At 46.8% G+C, this 20,061-nt stretch overlaps 1 protein-coding gene across 5 annotated transcripts in view; it reads right to left on the reverse strand.

Annotated features, from left to right (window-relative positions):
• Positions 1-8,986: 8,986 nt before the first annotated feature.
• Positions 8,987-20,061, reverse strand: part of LOC128588282 (neurotrimin) — a 957,145-nt gene continuing 946,070 nt past the window's right edge. For 2 of the 5 annotated variants that reach the window (XM_053595012.1, XM_053595008.1), the window contains 3 exons: positions 19,810-19,845; positions 14,909-14,941; positions 8,987-10,362 (listed from right to left, as the gene is read on the reverse strand). In XM_053595012.1, coding sequence (XP_053450987.1) covers positions 10,262-10,362; positions 14,909-14,941; positions 19,810-19,845 — 170 coding nt within the window. In that variant the 3' untranslated portion in view covers positions 8,987-10,261. The remainder of the gene's footprint in view (positions 10,363-14,908; positions 14,942-19,809; positions 19,846-20,061) is intronic. The other 3 variants (XM_053595010.1, XM_053595009.1, XM_053595011.1) reach the window with 3 other exon arrangements.

Genomic DNA, 20,061 nt, shown 5'->3' on the forward strand with positions numbered 1-20,061 from the left:
AAGCTTGATAACCAGGATCTATAGAGAACTCAAATTAATCCACATGAAAAAAGCCAACAATCCCTTATATCAATGGGCAAGAGACATGAATAGAACTTTCTCTAAAGATGACAGACGAATGGCTAACAAACATATGAAAAAATGTTCATCATCTCTATATATTAGAGAAATGCAAATCAAAACAACCCTCAGATATCATCTAACCCCAGTGAGAATGGCCCACATCACAAAATCTCAAAACTGCAGATGCTGGCGTGGATGTGGAGAGAAGGGAACACTTTTACACTGCTGGTGGGACTGCAAACTAGTACAACCTTTCTGGAAGGAAGTATGGAGAAACCTCAAAGCACTCAACCTAGACCTCCCATTCGATCCTGCAATCCCATTACTGGGCATCTACCCAGAAGGAAAAAAATCCTTTTATCATAAGGACACTTGTACTAGACTGTTTATGGCAGCTCAATTTACCATTGCCAAAATGTGGAAACAGCCTAAATGCCCACCAACCCAGGAATGGATTAACAAGCTGTGGTATATGTATACCATGGAATACTATTCAGCTATTAAAAAAAATGGAGACTTTACATCCTTCGTATTAACCTGGATGGAAGTGGAAGACATTATTCTTAGTAAAGCATCACAAGAATGGAGAAGCATGAATCCTATGTACTCAATCTTGATATGAGGACAATTAATGACAATTAAGTTTATGGGGGGGGAAGCAGAAAGAGGGATGGAGGGAGGAGGGTGGGGCCTTAGTGTGTGTCACACTTTATGGGGGCAAGACATGATTGCAAGAGGGACTTTACCTAACAATTGCAATCAGTGTAACTGACTTATTGTACCCTCAATGAATCCCCAACAATAAAAAAAAAAAAAAAAAAAAGAAAAATGCAAGCAGCCTGTGACAAATCCAAGTTGAAGCTTCAAGGGGGTGGTTCTTAAAGGAGGGCTCACCAGTGAGTTTCAGGTAGCCCACAAACCCTTAGAACCCATACAGAGAATTTTGTGTGTTTATACTTGTGTGGATTCTGTTGTCTTGTGAGCATGTTTGCATTTTTTTCTTCAGATTCTGAAAGAGCAGCCTCACATCCACAGGTGTGAACTGTAGCCTTTCCAATCTTCATGTCATGCCAGTAAATCTGGCCCCTTGCAGGTCCAGTGTGAACAGAGATACCTCATACATAGCCCCACAAAGTCAACACCACCAAATAGTTTGCCTGGGCTTCAAATGTGGGCTTTTCTTATTTAGGGAAATAAGGCCATGAACCACAGAACCATGCAGGCAGAGGCCCAGAGGATTTTGGACCTTGGAAGGCCCTAGGAGACCAATTTGTCCAACATTCATTTTACCAGTCAGAAAACTGAGGCCTGTAGCAACCTCAGGCTGTGCTTGGTGAAGAGGCCTAGAGCAGCGGTTCTCAACCTGTGGGTCACAACCCATAGGAACTGTATTAAAAGGGCCGTGACATTAGGAAAGTTGAGAACTACTGGCCTAGGGGAAGGCTCTTTTATATTCTATCCACCTACTATATCTGGCTCTCAGGAAAATGGGAAGAAATAGGCATGAAATAATAGGACCATCTACCGTTAATATTTGCAATCTGATAGTGCTTGCTGGTAGCCTATCCAGAGGAAGGCTCCCCATGACCAGTAAGAACTCAACTCTAGCACAACTGAAGGTGTTTGATGCAGGCCCCTCAGACCTACAGATGTGTTTTAACTCTCCAGATTTCCTTTTCCTTTTCATTGTTCTTGTTAATGTTTAATGTGAACACTTACAGAAAAATGGGTTGTGTTCAGCAGACAGCAGCAGTCAGCGTGGCGCCCCTTCTGTCTTGCTTCCCCCAAGGCCAACACGAAGGGGAATGAGCATGGAAACAACGGGTGTGGGCTGGGCGAGGGGCAGGTGAGTTGCTTGAGCTCACACCTATAATCCCAGCACTCTGGGGGGGTAGGGGCAGGTGAGTTGTTTGAGCTCAGGAGTTCGACACCAGCCTGAGCAAGAGTGAGACCCCATCTGTACTAAAAATAGAAAAACTACCTGGGTGTCTTGGTGTGCGATTGTAGTTCCAGCTAGTAGGGAGGATGAGGCAGAAGGATTGCTAGATCCCAAAAGTTTGAGGTTGCTGTGAGCTATAATGCCACAGCACTCTACTCAGGACAACAGGTTGATACTCAGTCTCAAAAAAAAAAAATAATAATAACAGGTGTCATGTTTTAAAGAATTAAGTAATTACAGCAAATACCACTCTTACATACACACATGTACACACACCTAGTGTGAATTCAGATAATTTTTTACAGTCCCGGTGTCTGTTACCTCCCAGACTTTGGGATGTGTGACAGTTTGTTTTCTCTTGTGTTACTTGTGTCATACAGTAAGCTGGGGGCTCACATCATTTCCATGTCCACATAAGACACAGCTGCTTGTTCTATTAAGCGGGGCTCCTTTCCAAGTGCTGCCTGCTCATCCCTCAAACTCTCCTTAAGGAGTCACTTCAGATCTCTGCAGAGAAGGCAGCTGGGATTACGCATTTTATATTCTTATGAGCTATTCTGGAAATACATTTTCAGTGATCAAAAATGCTGCTTCCCCAATTGTCTTGAAGAAATCTTATAAAATTGAAAATCACTTGATTATTGAATTTGAAAGCTGGATAAAACATTAGCAATTTTCTGTTATCGCCTCTTATATAAAAGGAAAAGAAACCCAAAACACTAATGACAGAATCTAGACTGGAACCTAGTTCTACTAATTAGCAATTCGATTCTGTGTCCAAAATATAGCAACAACTCAGAACTTCTAAAATTAAAGATTCACTGGAAACAAGATAAATGCTATGGCCACTCTAGGAAGCTCTAATCAAATAGATGTGCCAGTAGAGGGAAGATTCATTTTCAAATAATGCTTTTTTAATATGTTAATTATACATTTTTAGTTGAATTGATAGGTTGTCCCTGATGAATCCACTTCTTGCCGTTGCAGCGCCACCGCTACACTAACAAAGGCAGAGAAGTGGTGAATCTGGAGACTCTGAAGTGTCTCCAGGGGGACAAGAATCAGTGGGCAGTGCTGGCCCAGAGTTCCAGTCAAAGTCACTCTCCCAGCACTGGCTCTGCCCACCAAATCAAGCTCATGACTGCCCAGCTGACAGTGCTGGCCCAGTTTAGGAGAGGTGCTTATGCACTGGGTACCATCTAGCCAATCGCGCACTGAAGGCCCAGCTCTATGGACAGGGGGGGTCCAGAGCTCAGACAAGGTCGGGAACCAGGCACTGGGCCCACCTATCCAGTCAAGCTCAGGGGGCTGCTGCCCAGCGGGGTGGGGGCAGCACAGGTCTAAAGTTCAGATAAGTGTCGCTCAGGCACCAGACACAGCCAACCCAGTGGAGCTCAGAGAGCCTCCACCCAGTGGAAAGTGTTAATCCAAAATTCAGTCCAAAGTCACTTAAACCCGGGCCCCGCCCACCCCCAGTTGAGCTCAGAGTCTAAGAACCCAGAGGAGAGCGTTAATCCAAAATTCAGTCCAAAATTGCTTAAACCTGGGCCCTGCCCTCCCAATTAAGCTCAGAGAGCCTCCACCTGGTGGAGAATGCTAATCCAAAGTTCAGTCCAAAGTTGTTTAAACTGCGGCCCTGCCCACCCAATCAGGCTCAGAGAACCTTGCCTGGCAGAGGCCCAAAGTTTAGTCCAAAGTCACTTAGACACCCGCCTGCCCATCCAGTCACACTTAGAGAACTGTGCCTGGTGGCGGAGCAGATGCAAAGTTCAGTCACAAATCAAACTCACTTAAGCACTGGCCTGCCCACCCAATGGAACTCAGTCATGAGAATTCCTGAGGAGCTGGAAATGGGTAGTTCGCCCTCACCCCACAAAGCCTGGACTGCCATGCTACTGTTCTCATGCTGCCGGTGGCCAGCAGACTTCCCTAGTTTCCCAGTGAGCGTCAAACACTCTGCACTCTACAGGGGGCAGTCCTTCCCGCAACTAGGGTGGGGAAAGGGCCCTCTGGGTGCTCAGGATTACAGGAAAAATCTTTGGTCTTTTGTGCCAGACAGAATGGAGCCTAGGCTCAGTGGTGAGACCTCAGTAATAGAGGACTGGGATTTAACAACTGCTCTCCCATGGGGTAAGGTCAGGAGACTTTTGAACCCAGTTCACTGGCTGACTCATCGCCCGTCACTGAGCTCCCATTTAGGGGGAGGGTTCTCCTTCCCTTTGGGAGTTGGGCTCCTACCTGTTTTTCTTCCACTTTCTTGTTTCTGCCGCTTGATTCAGCCTGGGTGGTGTGTACCCCATGCAGTCCTCTCAGTGCGGACCTCCTCTCGTTCAGCTTCCATCCTCTTCAGGCCAATTTCCCTTTGGGCAGGAGCCTCTGGCAAAAGCTGCTTCTACTCCACCATCTTCCCACAAGGCCCCGTAACAGGTGTTTATATGCTCATTTGTTTCTATCACTGCTCCAGCTGCCGCACCTGCTTCACCCTCCGGGGGAGAGTGTTCGCCATGTGTTGCTCCCTCTGCTTCCGGGGCCCAATGGAGCTGGAGGCCCAAGTCCTCAACTAACCAGCAGTGTGTCCACGGGCAAGTCAGTCACCCAACCTCCCAGGAAGGGCTTCATCTCCCAGGAAGCCCTTCTCCATCTGCCATTGTTTAATTTGGGGTACTCAGTGAGTAGTTTTCTAACTGGCTTTCTTAGGTCAGGTGTTCTGGGCACCCATTTTCAAATAAAGCTAACAATTGTTCAAATGTAGAAATGAACTGATACATTATCAAAGTATGTCAGAAAAAGATATCCAAGTTATTGGGCTGCTCGTGTGAAGTAAAGTCAACATTTCAAAAACTAAAGTCCAACCAGGTCACCTTCATAAAGGAAATTCACCCAAAATTCCTCAAAAAGAACTGATCGTATCTCGAGCATAGGGATTAGGAAATCTTTCCCACAAACAGCTGTGTAGTTCTAACCAACAGATATGGATACAATGGGGAAACATGAATGAAGATGCAGAGACTCAAAGAGCTCGGTTATTCATAAACCACGGGGATATTAATTTGTGCTTATTGCCTTAGAGGCAGGTAGAGTTGGACACCCATGGAAAAAGTGTTTGAATTGAAAACAGAGGTAAGAATTGTTGCTTTTGAATGGCTTGCTCAAGCAGTTATAGGATGACAAAGGAGACATTATACTCAAATCCCATCAAATCCCAAGGTGCAAGTTCTGAACCAAATTAGCTATGGGATTTGGTTTCAATTTTTTTTTTTTTCTGCTGGAAAGAGGAAATAATTCTCCATCAGATATCACTACTCTCAAAATTTCAAAGTGTTTAGCTGATGAAGAGTCACCCAACTTGTGCTTGCTCATATGGCAGGTAGCAGCACCAGGGCAGAAAGGCTTTCCATCCGCAGGAGCCTCTAGCTTTCCACATCCTTCCATTCACACATATTTTTATCATTAGTGAGAAGAATGAGGTCTGACAATTACATTTGTGACTTTATCCTAGAAAAATTGCTTTGCAGGGTGAACGAGGTGCTGGCATTGGTGCATAGCTTCCCAAGGGGAGTAGGTTGAAGGTGTTTGTAGTGATACTCAGCAGTGAGGTATGTGGCACTTTCTCTAGGATGAGTTGCGCCTCAACTTTTTACCACTTTTTAAGTAGAAAAGCCTTAGCATTGTGTTGCTGAACCCACATTTGACATGTTTTAAAGAAACAAATGCACACATCTAGGTTCCTGTGATTGGTTAGAGCTACTGGCTTTCCTTTTAAACTCATGGTTTAGGAGGTACAGATAATGTTGGGGTCGGTCCAGTAAAATCTGTTAAATTGGGATCAAATTTCAGTGTTGATTCATTTGTTAACTTACCTCCATCTTGAAAAACAATGACTATCACTCATCATCACTGTCTGTCATCAGTGTCCACAGCAATGAAAACAACATTTGTGGGTCATCAGCTATGAACATGCTTGGAACATCCCATGGATCAGAGGGCTGCCCTTGGACAAGGACTTCAATTAGACATCTGGCCCCATGTGTAAAGGCATTGACGGGAAATGTTTAAGTACAGAAGCCACAGAGCCACTGCACATTTGCATGGCTGGAGAGGAGCAGATATTCTGTAGAGAGAAGGTAAATGTAATTCTATAGGAGTGTTTGGCTAGAGTGGCTATGGACTGTGTATCTCTCCCCATCTCCTCTACATCATGAAAGGCTAAAATGGGATAGAAACCTACCAATACTAAATAACGATTCCCTGAGGGACATCCTAATGTTAGGGGTAGTGGAGGAATCCTTAAGAACTGCAGTGACTAATCTCTGAGTCACAAGGGGTCCAACACACTTCAAATCCAGGCCAATCTGTAGCAATCATTTCCCATCAATACCTGCACCAGGGGGAAAAATCCCTGCAGACTCTATTTATGGTATTTCTCTTTACTCTCTTGCCAATCTCCTGTTTCCAAGAGAGGTAGGCCTGAGAATTGTTCTTCTCAGCTCCTATGGAACGCTAAGTCTACGTGAAAGCCTAGGAAAGTGAACCCGCTTCGCTTTGGGTACCCATATGTTCCCTTTAAAGCAGTGGTTCTCAACCTTCCCAATGGCGTGGCCCTTTAATACAGTTACTCAGCAGATTGGGGCTTACAAGTTCAGACAATTAAGTTTGTGAACTTGTGCTGGAATAAGTGCTACATGTCTCATTGTTGACTATCATAAGGGTAAATTTGAAGCACTCCCCTTGGGGAGCTGTGCACTGACATCAGTGCCTAGTTCACCCTTCAAAGCAATTTTGGAACTCTTTTCTCTGGAATGACCATCAGACCTGTTGTCATACAAGGTCCAACAATTAAGTTCAAGAAGTGATCCTAGAAGTGCTTTGAAGGGTAGACTAAGTGCTCGCATCAGTGCATGGCTTCCCAAGTTCTTTGAGGCTGACTCCAGTGATAGTCAGCAATGAGTATGTAGCACTTTTTTAAGGATGAGTTTGCAAACTTCATTGACCTCATATGCAGCACACTGAACAGATAAAGAGAAAAAACATTGCTTAACCAAGGATAGAGAGGTCCCCTATCTGGTGAACTCATCAGTCATGGTAAAGTGGGTTGTACAATATATGAGTTCTTGCATAACTGGAGCCCTGAAGAACCGCAAGACAAGAGGACCACAGAGTTGAGGGTATGGAATTGGCGAATGGGCAAAACTAAGACTTATCAATGCCACTTTATAAACTTGGCCCTGACTGGCCACTCACACCTGGGAGGCTGGTGACAGAGAGATCTGAAGTGTAGATAGTAGGAGCAGATACTACCGTTGTCTACTAGTAGAAGTCTAGTAGGTATTAGTATGTGTCTGCTACTAGACATTAGTGGTAGTGTATTTGAAAGGGAAGGCTTCTCTTCCAACAAAAGCTGTTTGCTCTGTTCTCCTTTCCCAGAAAAGTCTTGGAAGTACCTGTTTGCAGGTGCCTTGGCACATTTTATGCAGAGGAGTTTCTGGGCTACAGTTTAGAAATATGGACATTACCTGTCTTTTTCACACTTTGTGCCAGGGAGTCATGATCTACTCCCAAAGTCTCCAGTCAGTGTCTGCAGAGGTGCTGGGCTTGGCAGAGCTAGTAAATCTCATTCACCCACCTCCACTCCAAGGAGACTTAAAGCTCCTCATCATCGTTAATGGTTCTGGGATATGAGGAGGAATAACAACAATGCAGAATGCAGCCAAAATCTACGAGGCTTGGACAGACAGCTCCAGAACCTTCTGAGAATAAGAAATTTGGGATCTGGGGATGGGAGTGGGGGAAATAAGGGCAAGGAAAGCCAAGTTGATAATCTTTTCAAAGTTTTACTAGCAGCAGGTGGAGGTGGCATAACATCCTTGCAAACACTCCTGATTCCTCTCTGGTGAAAACAACCCCAGAATTACAGGTGCGGTCATTTCCAAGAGTTTTGCCTCTGACCTCATTTCTGCCCCTCAGTGGACCTTCAGCTCCTTATTTACTTCCCAGAATCAATCAGAACAAGTTAGAATTACTTGAATATTATTTTGCAGGAAGATTTCCATTCCTCCTCATTTGTGGCTAAAGGTGGGGTTCAGGGGGCAGGCATGGGCCGAGGAGAGTCCCCAGAACACTGGTTGGTAGGATTTGGGATAATTTGCTAGCCAACAATCTCCAAGCCAGGATTTATTGTTCTGTTTTTTGTTGTTCTTTTAGCAATAGCTGCCTCTGCTGCCTTCCGGAAATCATCGGACCTGAAAGCCTTCTCCTTGACTGGACTTGACATTTTGGCCTGTTATGACAAAAGGTGTCTGGATGTGAGCAGGATGCTGGCAGCCTCGGCCAGGCCCTCTGAAACCAGACCCACACCTTGCTTTACATCTTCCAAAGGGAGTCAAGGGACCTCATGACCCCTTGCTTGTCATTGCATCACTTGCCATAGAAAGGTCCCCCAACAGCCCACAAGGGGGTCTATATGCCCATCACCCTCCCCACTCTTCAACCCTGAGCCAGACAGGCTCAGTCCCCCATGCCCCGCAGAATGAGGTGCCACACCAGGTGAAGAGGGACATGGAACACTTTTTAATGTCAAGTCAGAGACAACCCCTCCCTCCCCGGTCCCCCAATCCCACTTTCCCTCATCATATCCAGGACCCCTCCCCGAGGCTTCTCTGGTTCCCAGACTCTGGGGGAGGAACAAAAAGGTTACCTAAAAATTGCATTTTTCCTCTTTCATACACACTCACACAAAGGTGGGAAATTAAATAAAATAAACCAAGAGGATTCAACTCTCCAGTGGTCACAAAGGCATCAGAGATTCCCACAACGGGCTGGAGCGAGTGGGTTGGGACGGTTTAGTCTGTTCAGCTGTTTGCCGTCTGTTAACGCCACAGGGCCCCACGGGGCGACGAGGCCACCAGGCTGCCCGCGCTGCAGAGAGCCACACCTGGAAAGATGCTACGCCTGGTATTAGTTGTTCTGCTCTTTGTTTTTTGTTTCTCTTTTCACTTTTTTATAAATGTCTCTGACATGTAAATAACCCAGGGAAATAAAAAAGGCAGGAGCTGATTACACAAGTACCAGTAAACTCTATCGTCTTGTAGAAGACCAACACACAGCTAACGCCATATACAGCATGCAATAATGTCTGAGAACGGACCTGCTGAGAAAGGAAACGGCTAGAACTCTAACAAAAAAAAATATATGTATATATATACTGTATAATATATGTCATCAAAAGAAGCATAGCCAACGAACCCAAAATACAGCGCGGTCACCTTTCCGTTCCTAAACGGTGTGTACACAGCTTAGTACTGTCTGCAGAGTTGCCAGGGTAAAGGGAAATCTGAAGCGCTGGTGGAGGTGTTGGTTAAATCGGATGTATTGTTTTGGTGGACAGGCCCAATCCTCACCAGGTGGTTCATGCCTGGTGTGTGCTCCACCAGTTGTAAACCTAGTTAAGAAGTACACTATTCACTTTTACCGTTTAACAAACATACTTCTCGTCACCCCTTTCAACTGCGGTTTTTCTTTTTTTTTTAGTTTTGTCTTGTTTTTGCACTAAGTTCTAGACGCATATCAGAAAATATAATTAATAAAATTAATAATGAATCAGAAGCTCTTATTATCTGTGATGTCCACGTAGTAAAATGAAAAAAAAAATTAAAAAAAGAAAAAAAGAAAACCCAAAAACTTGAACGATATCTTTTGTGACTGTTTGTGGGATTGTTGCTGTTGGGCTGTTTCGGTTTCCTTTTCTTTCTTCACCTTTGAATTTCATGTGTCGTAACACACACAAGGGTGGCACAGTCCAGCAAAGGACCCGCCCTGCCCCATCTGGGCCTGAATGTCTCACACTGTGTTCCCCTCTATTGACTGAATTTGGGGTGGCCGACTCCAGAATGTTCCATGGTTGGGGGGCACTTTGAGGGCAGAGTGGCTGAGCCCTTGCCCACGCTGGCCACAGAGCGGTCACACGATGCTGCAGCTTGAGGGTGGGTCCAAGCCGGTGTGCGTTCTTCCCATTTGGGAAAAGAAAGAAAACTCAACGGTACCCTAAATATCTGCAAGGCAATTTTCAATTTCCTTTTTTAAACCTTTTTTTTTCCCCCAAAGTATTCTTTGTTCCCCTCCCTCGAATTTCTGTCCCATGAGGCTTAGTTTCTCCGAATTTCATTTGAATGTATCTGATTAGTCGCCGTTGGTGCTGCTCTTGCTGTTGCTTGGTGGGGACAGAGGCGGCAGCTTTTCCCCAGTGGGGAAGTGGCACTCACATCAAAATTTGAGGAGCAGGTGCAAGACCAGGAGAGGAAGCAGCCAGATGCAGCCCGCCCTCCTCGACGTACTGTTGTTCACTTCGCTGACGGCGCCGGGGCCTGTGGAGAGAACACACTTGCCGTGACCGCCTGGTATGGAACGGAAGGAAGCCCTGTCCTCTGCCTGGTCTGCTGTCACTAGGCGTGTCCCTGGTGAGACGTCCCTCTGAGCGGAGAATTGGTGTTCCATCTCCAGCATTAGGGATGAACTCCCTAAGGTGTGGATGCCCTGGGATGCACCTCTATGTAACGGGAGGGCTTCCCTCACAGGGAGAGAACTTGAAGCTCAGGTTAACGGGTCCTGATGGCCATGAATCCTTTACTGTGGCCTACCTTGGTAAGGCCATAGCAAAGGGTCAAATTCAATAAGAAAGTGGCGGATAAATTAATATCCTACACAGAGCTTAAATAAAGTGAGACTTCTGCCTCAGACACTCATATCCCCCTCCAGCCGCCAGGCCAGTTGCTCAGCACAGGACCTGTTGCAGGCGGCAATCTGTCTGCCCGTGGCTGCCATTCTGCAACCACCCTGTCTTCAGGAATGGTGCAGGGTCCTATCTGGAGCTCTTGACCTCTTCCCCATCTGGACAAGGCCACAGCAGATGCAGCTAAAATATCACGGGCCTGAAAGGCCAAAGCCAGCTCCATAGAGTAGAGGTAGGATCAGGTGAGGGCATGGGGGCCTCTTGCTGCACATGTGGAGGTGACCGGAGGTATATGTCCATGTTGAGGAGATGGGGAACATTGTCCTTTGAGACATAACTGATCTAGGCTATGAATAAATACTTTTTGAGAAGGTGACAAACTCAGGAGGCTAAAGAACTCCAATGTCATACAATTTCCCAGCAAACTTCCTGCCTGTCCTGGAACATAAGCCTTCTGGCCTCCTTAGTCCAGTGGCTAACAGCTCTCCTAATGAACCTATAATTCCTGAGCAACACATGTGTCCAGATGCCCATAGGAATTAGGACCTAAGGAACTCACTGCCTTCTCATATCAGACCTTCTCTAGCCTGCCTGTTGCTCTGGATTTAATGGAGGGATTCAAAGCTGAAGACCTCAAAAAGCTCACAGTGGGCGGTCAGAAACACGGCCAGAACCCACGTGCCTGTTTCAGATGTTCAACATTGCTCACACTTCCAGCTAAAGCAGATCAGAATTCAACCAGGATTGCTCATGCTATATGGGATTATCCCATCAAGTGCTGGAACTCCTGGCCTGGAGGCACCGCCCATCTGGTTTTATTTCTTAGTCCCTGATTCAGAGACAGCCGCATGTTTGAAATGCAACAGCTCATCATGCAACCTCCATTTTCCCCTGGCGTCTGGTGTGCAGTAATCCCAAGGCCAGAACTTACTGGCAGAGTGGGACTCCATGCTGGGCAACTCTGGGGCTCCCTATCCACCTGTCTACCCTGCAAAAAGGAGAAGTACTGGGCAGCACGAATCCGGGGGGTTCTGTGGTAGGATACAGGTGACCAGGGAACTTCCCCACGGAGCTCCTGTGGGCTAACACTTCAGGTGTAGAGACACCTGTCACTTAGGGCTCGTCACTGACTAGTTGTGTCTTCCAGAACCTCCCTACCAGGATTCTACATAGAGCGCCACCACAAACTCTGTCTTTCTATCCATTTGCTTTGTCCACACAGCATACTCCTTGGTATCAGAGAAGCTGCGGCCTTTTGCTTTCAGGGGTGAGAGGTCATGACCCCTCCCTTGTGGAAGTCCTCTCCACCTCTGCTACTCCCAGCTCTGTCCCGCTATGGCCCTTGCTGTGCAGTGCTGGAGGCTGAGCCCTCTGAGATACAAAGGTTGATTCAGAGCCCAGCCAGCCTTTGTGGGAGCCGGGTCTTCTCTTTCACCTGGGCAGACAGTCTATCTTCATATGTGATTCCAAATATGTCCTGCATGGCTGGGACGCCATGCAGGCAGGACACACAGCAGCCAGCATGGCTGTCCGCTTCTTTCATGTCCTTTGCTCTCCCAAACATGCACACACTCAGCTCTGATGCCCACTCCCCATTCCATCCCATCCTCCCTCCCTGCCGCGCCTGTGGCCAAGATGCTCTGTACAGACAGAGACGGGTGAGTGTCACTTCCCAGTTTCGAGATGCTCTCCCTGTCCTTCTTCCATTCTCTCCTTTTAGGGCTGACCAGGCAGAAGTGGTCTCCAGGGAGGACAATGCCACAAACAGGTGTTCAGCCCAGCGGGGGACTGGCCTGCTGTCACATAAGAAAAGGCTGAAAACTTGTTTCCAGGTGAGGGATCTGGAGGCAGCTGGAGCTGGCAAATGCCCCCTGTGGCAGCTCTCAATGGCCTGCTGGCTGTGCCAGGCACTCTCCCTGGGCGTCTGTGTTCAGGGCTTATTTGCAACTCTGCTCCCTGCTGGGAAGCACCTCAGAGAGCTTGCAAGAATGGGTCCTGATCTTTGTGTCAGAGAACTACCAATAAAAGATAGAAAATGGCCGCGAAATGCCCACCAGCTATTCTCTTGCTGGGAGTGTATCTGGGGAAAGCCCCAAGGGCTGCCTGGCCAGGGGCTGGCACTGACTGTGCCTGACCATGCCCAGCTTGCCCAGTGTCACCCCACACAAACTTTTCTGCCTCCTCAAGGTCCTGTGTATTCCCTCTGCACGTCCCGGAAACCTAACTGGGACCAAGCTGGACAGAGGGAAGAGGAAAAAGGGGTAGTTGCCTTTTACTTCTCCTTCCAAAGCAAAAAGCCTACACCATCACATTGCACTTCCCCCAAAAGCTCATGAATTGGGCCGTGACCCCTGAAAGTTATTCCTTATGCCAATTCCAGCATGGTGTTTCCATAATTCCAAATTGATCATACTGCTAATCTATTTGACTCCAACAGACTGAACAAATTTCCCGACTTCTAGCCAGAAGGTGCTATACATTTTGTGACCTGCCTGCTCTCTCCATTCTTAGCCTGACCTCCAGTCGTATCTCCCTCCTGTGTGACACAGGCTAGAGCAGGTGCTCGTGACAGCCATCCTCTAGCCATGCTGTCTTTCTTCCCCACTCTAAAACACTGCTCCTTTTGCCTGAAACCTTCCTTGACCGATTTCAGTTTGGCCCCTCAGCATCATACATTTCCTGCTATTAACATTTCACCCCTCTGCATCCCAATTCTTTTATTTGTTTAATTTATGTATTTTCTCCTCTGTGCCCTAAGTGTCACACAGGCAGGGTCTGTGTCTCATTGGCCCCCAGCAGGTGTTCACTGCTTGTCGAGGAGGGAGGGGACACTGTGACCCATGTTGACATGTCCATATTTGTTTGTCTTTGTGGGTTTCACCTTTTAAAAATTGTACTTTGAGAAGAATAAACAACCACAAAACAAAGCAAGCCGTCACACAACAAGACACTCCTTTCCTGCTTTATCTTCCGCCGTACCTCAGTTTCCTCTTCTGAATCCTTCCTACCATTTTCCAACTACAGACAATGCAGTCATTGAAAATCCCTGTGGCTAGGTGAATGTGCACACAGAAGCAAAGCCACATCAGTTAGGACATCCGTCAGCTGGGAAGCTATCATGAGACCTTAATGGCACTCGTGCAGGAGGTGAGGACTATTAGTTCCTTTTCTAACATGTGGAAACTTAGCTTTTGACAGCTCAAGGCACTTTCCCAAGGTCCCTTAACTTCTGTCTTCAAATGAAATTTTCTCCCCACTAACTCAGAGAATGAAGAGAAGAAGGAGCAGCCAGAGGGCTGCCTGGCCCGGGCGCTGCTGAAGGTGGGTGCTGCAGACACAGCTGGTCAGCCTCCCGCAGGCCGTTCCACATGACTGAATGCTGCCCAGAAGAACCCTATGGAACAAGGACCTCTGGTCCAGAAAGGCATGATCCACAGTGTCCTGAGAGTAAGGGCCTCTCAGAGTGATAGCTCGGCCATCTGCCTGGTGACACGGGCCACACAGATGAGGCCCTGCTCTTCATCCAGCCACGCCTCCATGTCACATTGGAGGCCTCTATTGCCTCTATCTCATTAGAGAGCTACAGAGGCCTAAAGAGACTAATTACCAGGACGGTTAGGGTCCCAAGGAACTGTGATGAGTGTCAATTATCCATCGGAAACATCTGGCAGGAATGAAAGCCTCAAATAAGATGCATTTTATTTGTAGCTCAGTGACTCACCCAAGAACCTCCCCCTTTTCCCACTTCCCCTCCCTCCCTCCACTTCCCTTCTAGCTTCAAGTTAGAAAGAAAGAAAGAACGGAGCAAGCAAAGAGCAGCATGCAGGGCCGAGGTCTAGGAAGATCTTTGCATTAGAGCATCAGTGTGCAAGGGGAGAGGCAGGCCTGCTACAGAGAAGCCCAGAGACGGAGCTTTTCTGGGCTCTGACAGGTGCTCATTAGTACCACCAGCAATGAGAAGTTAGACTTCCGCAGGTTGAAGCCACCCAGAGAGGATGGGATGTCCCTGGGGATGGGGTTAATCTAAATCGACACAGAGACAGCTCAGGGTTGGGGAGGATTCCCTCTAGGCTGCTTTCTGGGGTTAGCTTAGCAAAGAAGTTATCTTGGAGGAAGGTGAAGAGTTTTACATATCTCCTTCCCACCAAGGCTGCAGCTGTCTGAAAAAGAAATATACAAACCTTTCCAAGAGGTCAGGGCTGTAGTTTTCACTTCTAAAAGAAATTAAAAAATAAGCCACTGTTAAGGTAGGAGAAAGCAGATGGAGGCGTCACGCTGCCCTCAGAAGATCTTAGAAGTGAGTGGTACCAGGAGACTCCTCAGGCCTCCTGCATTTGTGTCTTACAGCAGCCCAGCCCTCACATCTCAGCCCTCTGGGTTTTTTGGGAGTGAGTTGAGGGTAGGAGAAAGATACGAATGATGGGCAAAATGGACCACAGACTCAAGCAGAACCAAAATATCCACCTGGTCTCAGCAGGCGACACAACCATACCTTGGGGCCCACAGTGCCAAGCTAAAAGGTTGAAGAACAACTTTCTCTCCTTGGTCATCAACAATTTGGAGATCCCCAAATTGTTTGAAGTCTGTAGGCCTCATGTATAAAGTTGATGGATTTATAATACAGCAGTTCAAATGTAGGTAGCTGTTCGTACTGTGTTTGAAATGTAAAAGTCTGTCTGGCATTGACCCGTCTCTCTGGGGCCACCTGAACCGATGACACTCACCCCTGTGCTGCTGCACTGGGACTTGTGGGACCTCCCTGTGGGCCAGCCCCTCTATGCTGAATAGACCATGAAAAGACCCCATTGCACCAGCTTCAGAGGGACCCACAGGGTCTCCCCACCTTTTCTGTGGAGAGTAGATGTCTTATTTGGCCCAAATTTGGGATGATCTCTAATCTTTTACTTCTCTCTTTAGCTAAGGGCCTAGACAGCTGCTCACCATAGATATAAGAAGGATGGACAATTGTGTTAAACCTTGTTGCATTGAACCTTGGGAGGCTATGTTCTCTGTGCAAGGGACCTTATACACAGAAAGACAACCTAGACATAACTTACCTAAAACACAACTATAATATTTGCTCAAAGACAGGTGCATACATATCTGTACATTCATGCTCCCAATCTATTCTTTAAGAGCACCTGACATAGATATCTGTCTTGATTTATGTGAATATAAGCAACCCTGAGAAGCCACCCTGAATACATAAAGGTATAAGAGGTTATCTATGATCCAATGTCTTGTGATTGAGAGAAGATCTGATATAAAGGCAAAATATCAGAGGAAAGCTAGGATGGACAGTGCCATCCTGCCCGGGTGTTCAGTAAGGATGGTCCCTTGGAATGCTTGTTGGACCCTAGAAACCAGCCCAGAAGCTAAGGAGGGACTATTTTCATGAACTGTCTCATTCAGTTGCTATGGATTTATGAGTCACTCAGTACCAAGAAAAAGGAAAATGGAAAGAGGAAGGACAGTTTGAAGATAGACTTGGAGAGATGAAGTTGTCATACAACTTTTACCCCCAAACCAAAAGCAGGCAAGCGCCTGGAAATAACTTCAGCTCACTTGTTCCCATCCAGATGTTTTTTTTTTTTTCCTCTGAATCTCCAACACACACTATTTGAAAGAGGCCAAAGTGCATTAGTGTCCACATAGGACAATTAGACACTCATTCTTGATTTTAGCTAGAATTCATCTTTGGGCTTTTCTAGACAGCAATATTTCAATCTTCCCAGTTAACTACAGTGTCCTTGCCCCACTCATGTCCTACCATGATGCTTCTATAAGTACTCGGCACCCATCCTGCTGCACTCCAGTCCATTCCCTTTGCTTTGGTTGTAGGAAGAGATGTGAATATACTAGCACTGTCCTCTGTGTCATGGTGGGGATTGTCCAACACCAGTTGGGTCCTCTGAGTGTCCAGTGCAAGTCGTAAGTGACATTTTGGCTATTAAGAAGACAAAACAATCCCTGGAAACCCAAGTATGTATTTTCCTTGCCAAGACTTTGACTGAAATTTAATTGATCTCTTTGTTAATGACATATTAACAAGAGGCCAGGCAGAGTGGGAAAAAAATGTCCAAAAGAGAGAAAACGAAAGAAAAGAAGGGAGAAAAGAAGGAAGGGAAGGAGGAAGGGAGGAAAAGGAGAAAGGAAGGACAAAAAGAAAGAAAAAAATAAAAAGAGCCTGCTAGCCCAAGTCTCTGATCCAATATCAGTACCTCTGTTCCATTCATAAAGTGATCTTTTTGGCAGCAAAGCCCGTACTTAGTAGGATCTGAATCCAATAACCCAGGTAAGCACAGGACCACTGTCTGATTCTCATGGACAGAAGGTGTGTTTCATGTGAAGATGGATGTACCAATTTTCTAGAAAGTGAATGAAGGAATATTTTTGTTGTTTGCATCTTCTATTTGGACATACCCATGTCATCAAAATGCCTAGTGTTGAATGACTTGGTCTAATTAACCATCTTCAATCCTTTGCAGGGAAGAAATGATCATTTCTTCCACTGCAATTGTTTCTGTCTGATATCCAGAGTTTACTTTAGTCCTCTCTTCTTTAATAAATTGGTCTGTTGGTCACTGTGAGGTTCACGGGCATTAATCAGCCAAGCTTTCCCTGCCCACTGATACCATCAAGTCTGCCTTAATGCCTAGGAGATAAAAGACGAAGGGCCAGTGGGTGGAAAATGAACAGCCATGGAGCCGCTGAGCTTGCACTGCAGCTCCGGCACCCTTGGCTGTGCAGAAGCTCAGTGAGGAATGGAGTCCCATTCCTGAGTCCTTATTTATCACGGCGGAGTCCTGCGCCACCAAATATTAATACGAGAAGGTGACATGCAATCTGTTGTGTTTGCAAAGGGGAAGCAGAGAAATACTTCAATGGTGGCAGAAAATGCTGAGGAGGAGCAAAATTCTCTTATCAAAATCCTCCTAGTCCATCCAGATATTGGGTAGCAAAAATAGCTTTCAACGTCTCTTAAAGCCAAGTGTTCCTCCGTCAGTGGAAGTTCACACATTCATATAAATCTTTGTCAGCATTTCTGAGATAAGATAAGCATAATTTGGGGGTATTCCTTGAGAAAACAGGTAACTCTCTATTGCACTGAAGACCAGCAGAGCAGAGGAGGAACAAGAACACAGACAAATGAGGTAAGCATGCCTGGGTGCAAGTTCTGTTTTCTCTAAAATATTTTAGTCTACAAGAGAGTCCAGCAGCTATATGGAAAACCACACTAATGCAGAACATTCCAGGTGTCTGCAGTCAATGACTTCTGCCCTGTCCCATTCCCCTACACTCAAGAAGGTTGCTGAGATGAGGGTTGAGCCTATCCCAAGGACCAGCAAATAAAGTTGGTGTGCAGAAGCATCCACTCCAACTGATCAGCTCACAAAGGAGGGACACTAGGCATCCCAGCCGTATCTCAGTGGGTACAGAGTAACAATAGCGTCACCTGGTCCTCATCCCATGCTCAGCAACCAGGTAACTTTTTTGCATTGCTGTTGTCTTTGATATGGGATTACTGTACATCTGTCAGTTGAGACACTTTCGGTTCAATATAAGCACGTCAGAGGCCACCACCTGAGTTTTACAAGCTCGTATTTCCTCTAAGAAGGAAGATCTTAATGGACAGAATTAGCTTAGCATCTTCTGCAAGGATATCATCACATGATGTCTCAGCTTCAGCCTCTGCCTCATCCCTCTACCGAGGTGCGAGCTGTGGTGCTCCTGCCATGTGGGCTCTGTGAACATCCCTCCCCTGGAGTTCGGGAAACCTAAGTTGACATCTCAAGTCACGTCAGAATCCCTCCCCTGACTTCATTTTTCCTTTCTGTTCCTCTGTTTCCTTCTCCTGTTTGTGGCTCATCCCCAGGCCACTATTTATCACCAAGGTGAATAATGCAGCTCTGACTCTTTTCATGATAAAAGTGCTTGTCCTCATCTGTCAAACTGCTCCCCGTATAATTCATTTCCTTCTGTCTCCTCCTCCATGTCCCCCAAATATGGCCATCCTCTGGCAAACACACATCTAGAAGGTGAGCGGATGCACAGGGTGGGTAGGGGTCTGGAGGAGGAGGGAGGCTATGGGGTTGGGGTGGCATTGGGGACCAGCATCTCTCACAGGCACCTTCCCACCGGGCTATGGCTGCGGTCAGCACCGTCCGTAGGAGCAGGAGAGCAGTGCACATGGCCCAAGTGCATTTCCCGCTCAGCCTCAATGTTTAGGCGCAGCCTTAGTGAGCACTGCATTAGGCTAGGGGACAAGCCAGGAGGGCTGGGCAGAGAGAAGTGAGAGATGCATATGTCATCGGGGGATAGGGAAGTGGGAGAAGCCACAGAGGGGATCAGGAGAGGGGTGAGGAAAGAGTTAGCAAGCTCAATGACACTCCCCCGAGGGGAGCACTGTCTATCAGCTTGCATCTGGATCTTCAAAATGCACCTCCCAGTTTTCAAAGCCTCTTAATATGTGTCCTTGATTAACTGTTGGAACTACTCTGGAAGGGAGAGAAGGCAGATCAATTGCATTGTACAGAAAAGGAAATTTAGTCTAAATAAGCTTTCGTGACTTGCCCAAGAATAGAGAACTACGACCGGCTGGATTCTAACCAAGATCTCAGCGGCAGCCCCTCCAGAGCATTGCTTGTTGGCAACCGTGCCTACCTTCCTCCCTGGGAGAGCCTCGTGGTGAACCGGCTGATGCATTTGATGGAGTATTTGAATCATCGTGTCGCTGGGAGGCATGAATAGGACTCTTGTTATGAAAACTCTCCATCAGTTGGAGGTGTCTTCCTACGGGGTCCAGACTGACTCTCAGCACTATGCCTTCACGCTCACCTCTGGGCTTGGAGCTTCTGATGGTGTTTTATTTTCCATCCCTCTTCCCGCTTTCCTGGGCAGAGCAGGGGATGTCTACCTTGATGTCTACCCAGCTCCCAGGAACCTGCTCAAACAGCCCTGCACCACCAGCCCCTGAACAGGCTAACAGGGGGCTCAGGAAACGCACCCGGGGAAAGCAAGCGGGGAGCAGGGGCTCTGGGAGATGGGAGGGGGGAAAACAGAAAGCCAGGAGGATACTGACCTTGCAACAAAGTTGAGCTTGTGGGCTCATTTAGTTCTAAATCGGGTGAGGGACATACAGGAGAGAAAAATGAGAACAGACACATATATTATATACAGCAGCTATATATTGGTCATATATAGTTTGTATACTGCCTTTCACAAACAATTCTGCAGGAATGGATAAATAAGAAAAACACAAAAATCAAAGGCGGCAGGACAAGGGGCAGCGAAACAAACACTGGGAAGCTGTGTTTCTGTGCTGGGATGCAAC

The sequence above is a fragment of the Nycticebus coucang genome, chromosome 6 (genome assembly GCF_027406575.1).
Source record: "Nycticebus coucang isolate mNycCou1 chromosome 6, mNycCou1.pri, whole genome shotgun sequence".
NCBI classification, from domain to species: domain Eukaryota; kingdom Metazoa; phylum Chordata; class Mammalia; order Primates; family Lorisidae; genus Nycticebus; species Nycticebus coucang.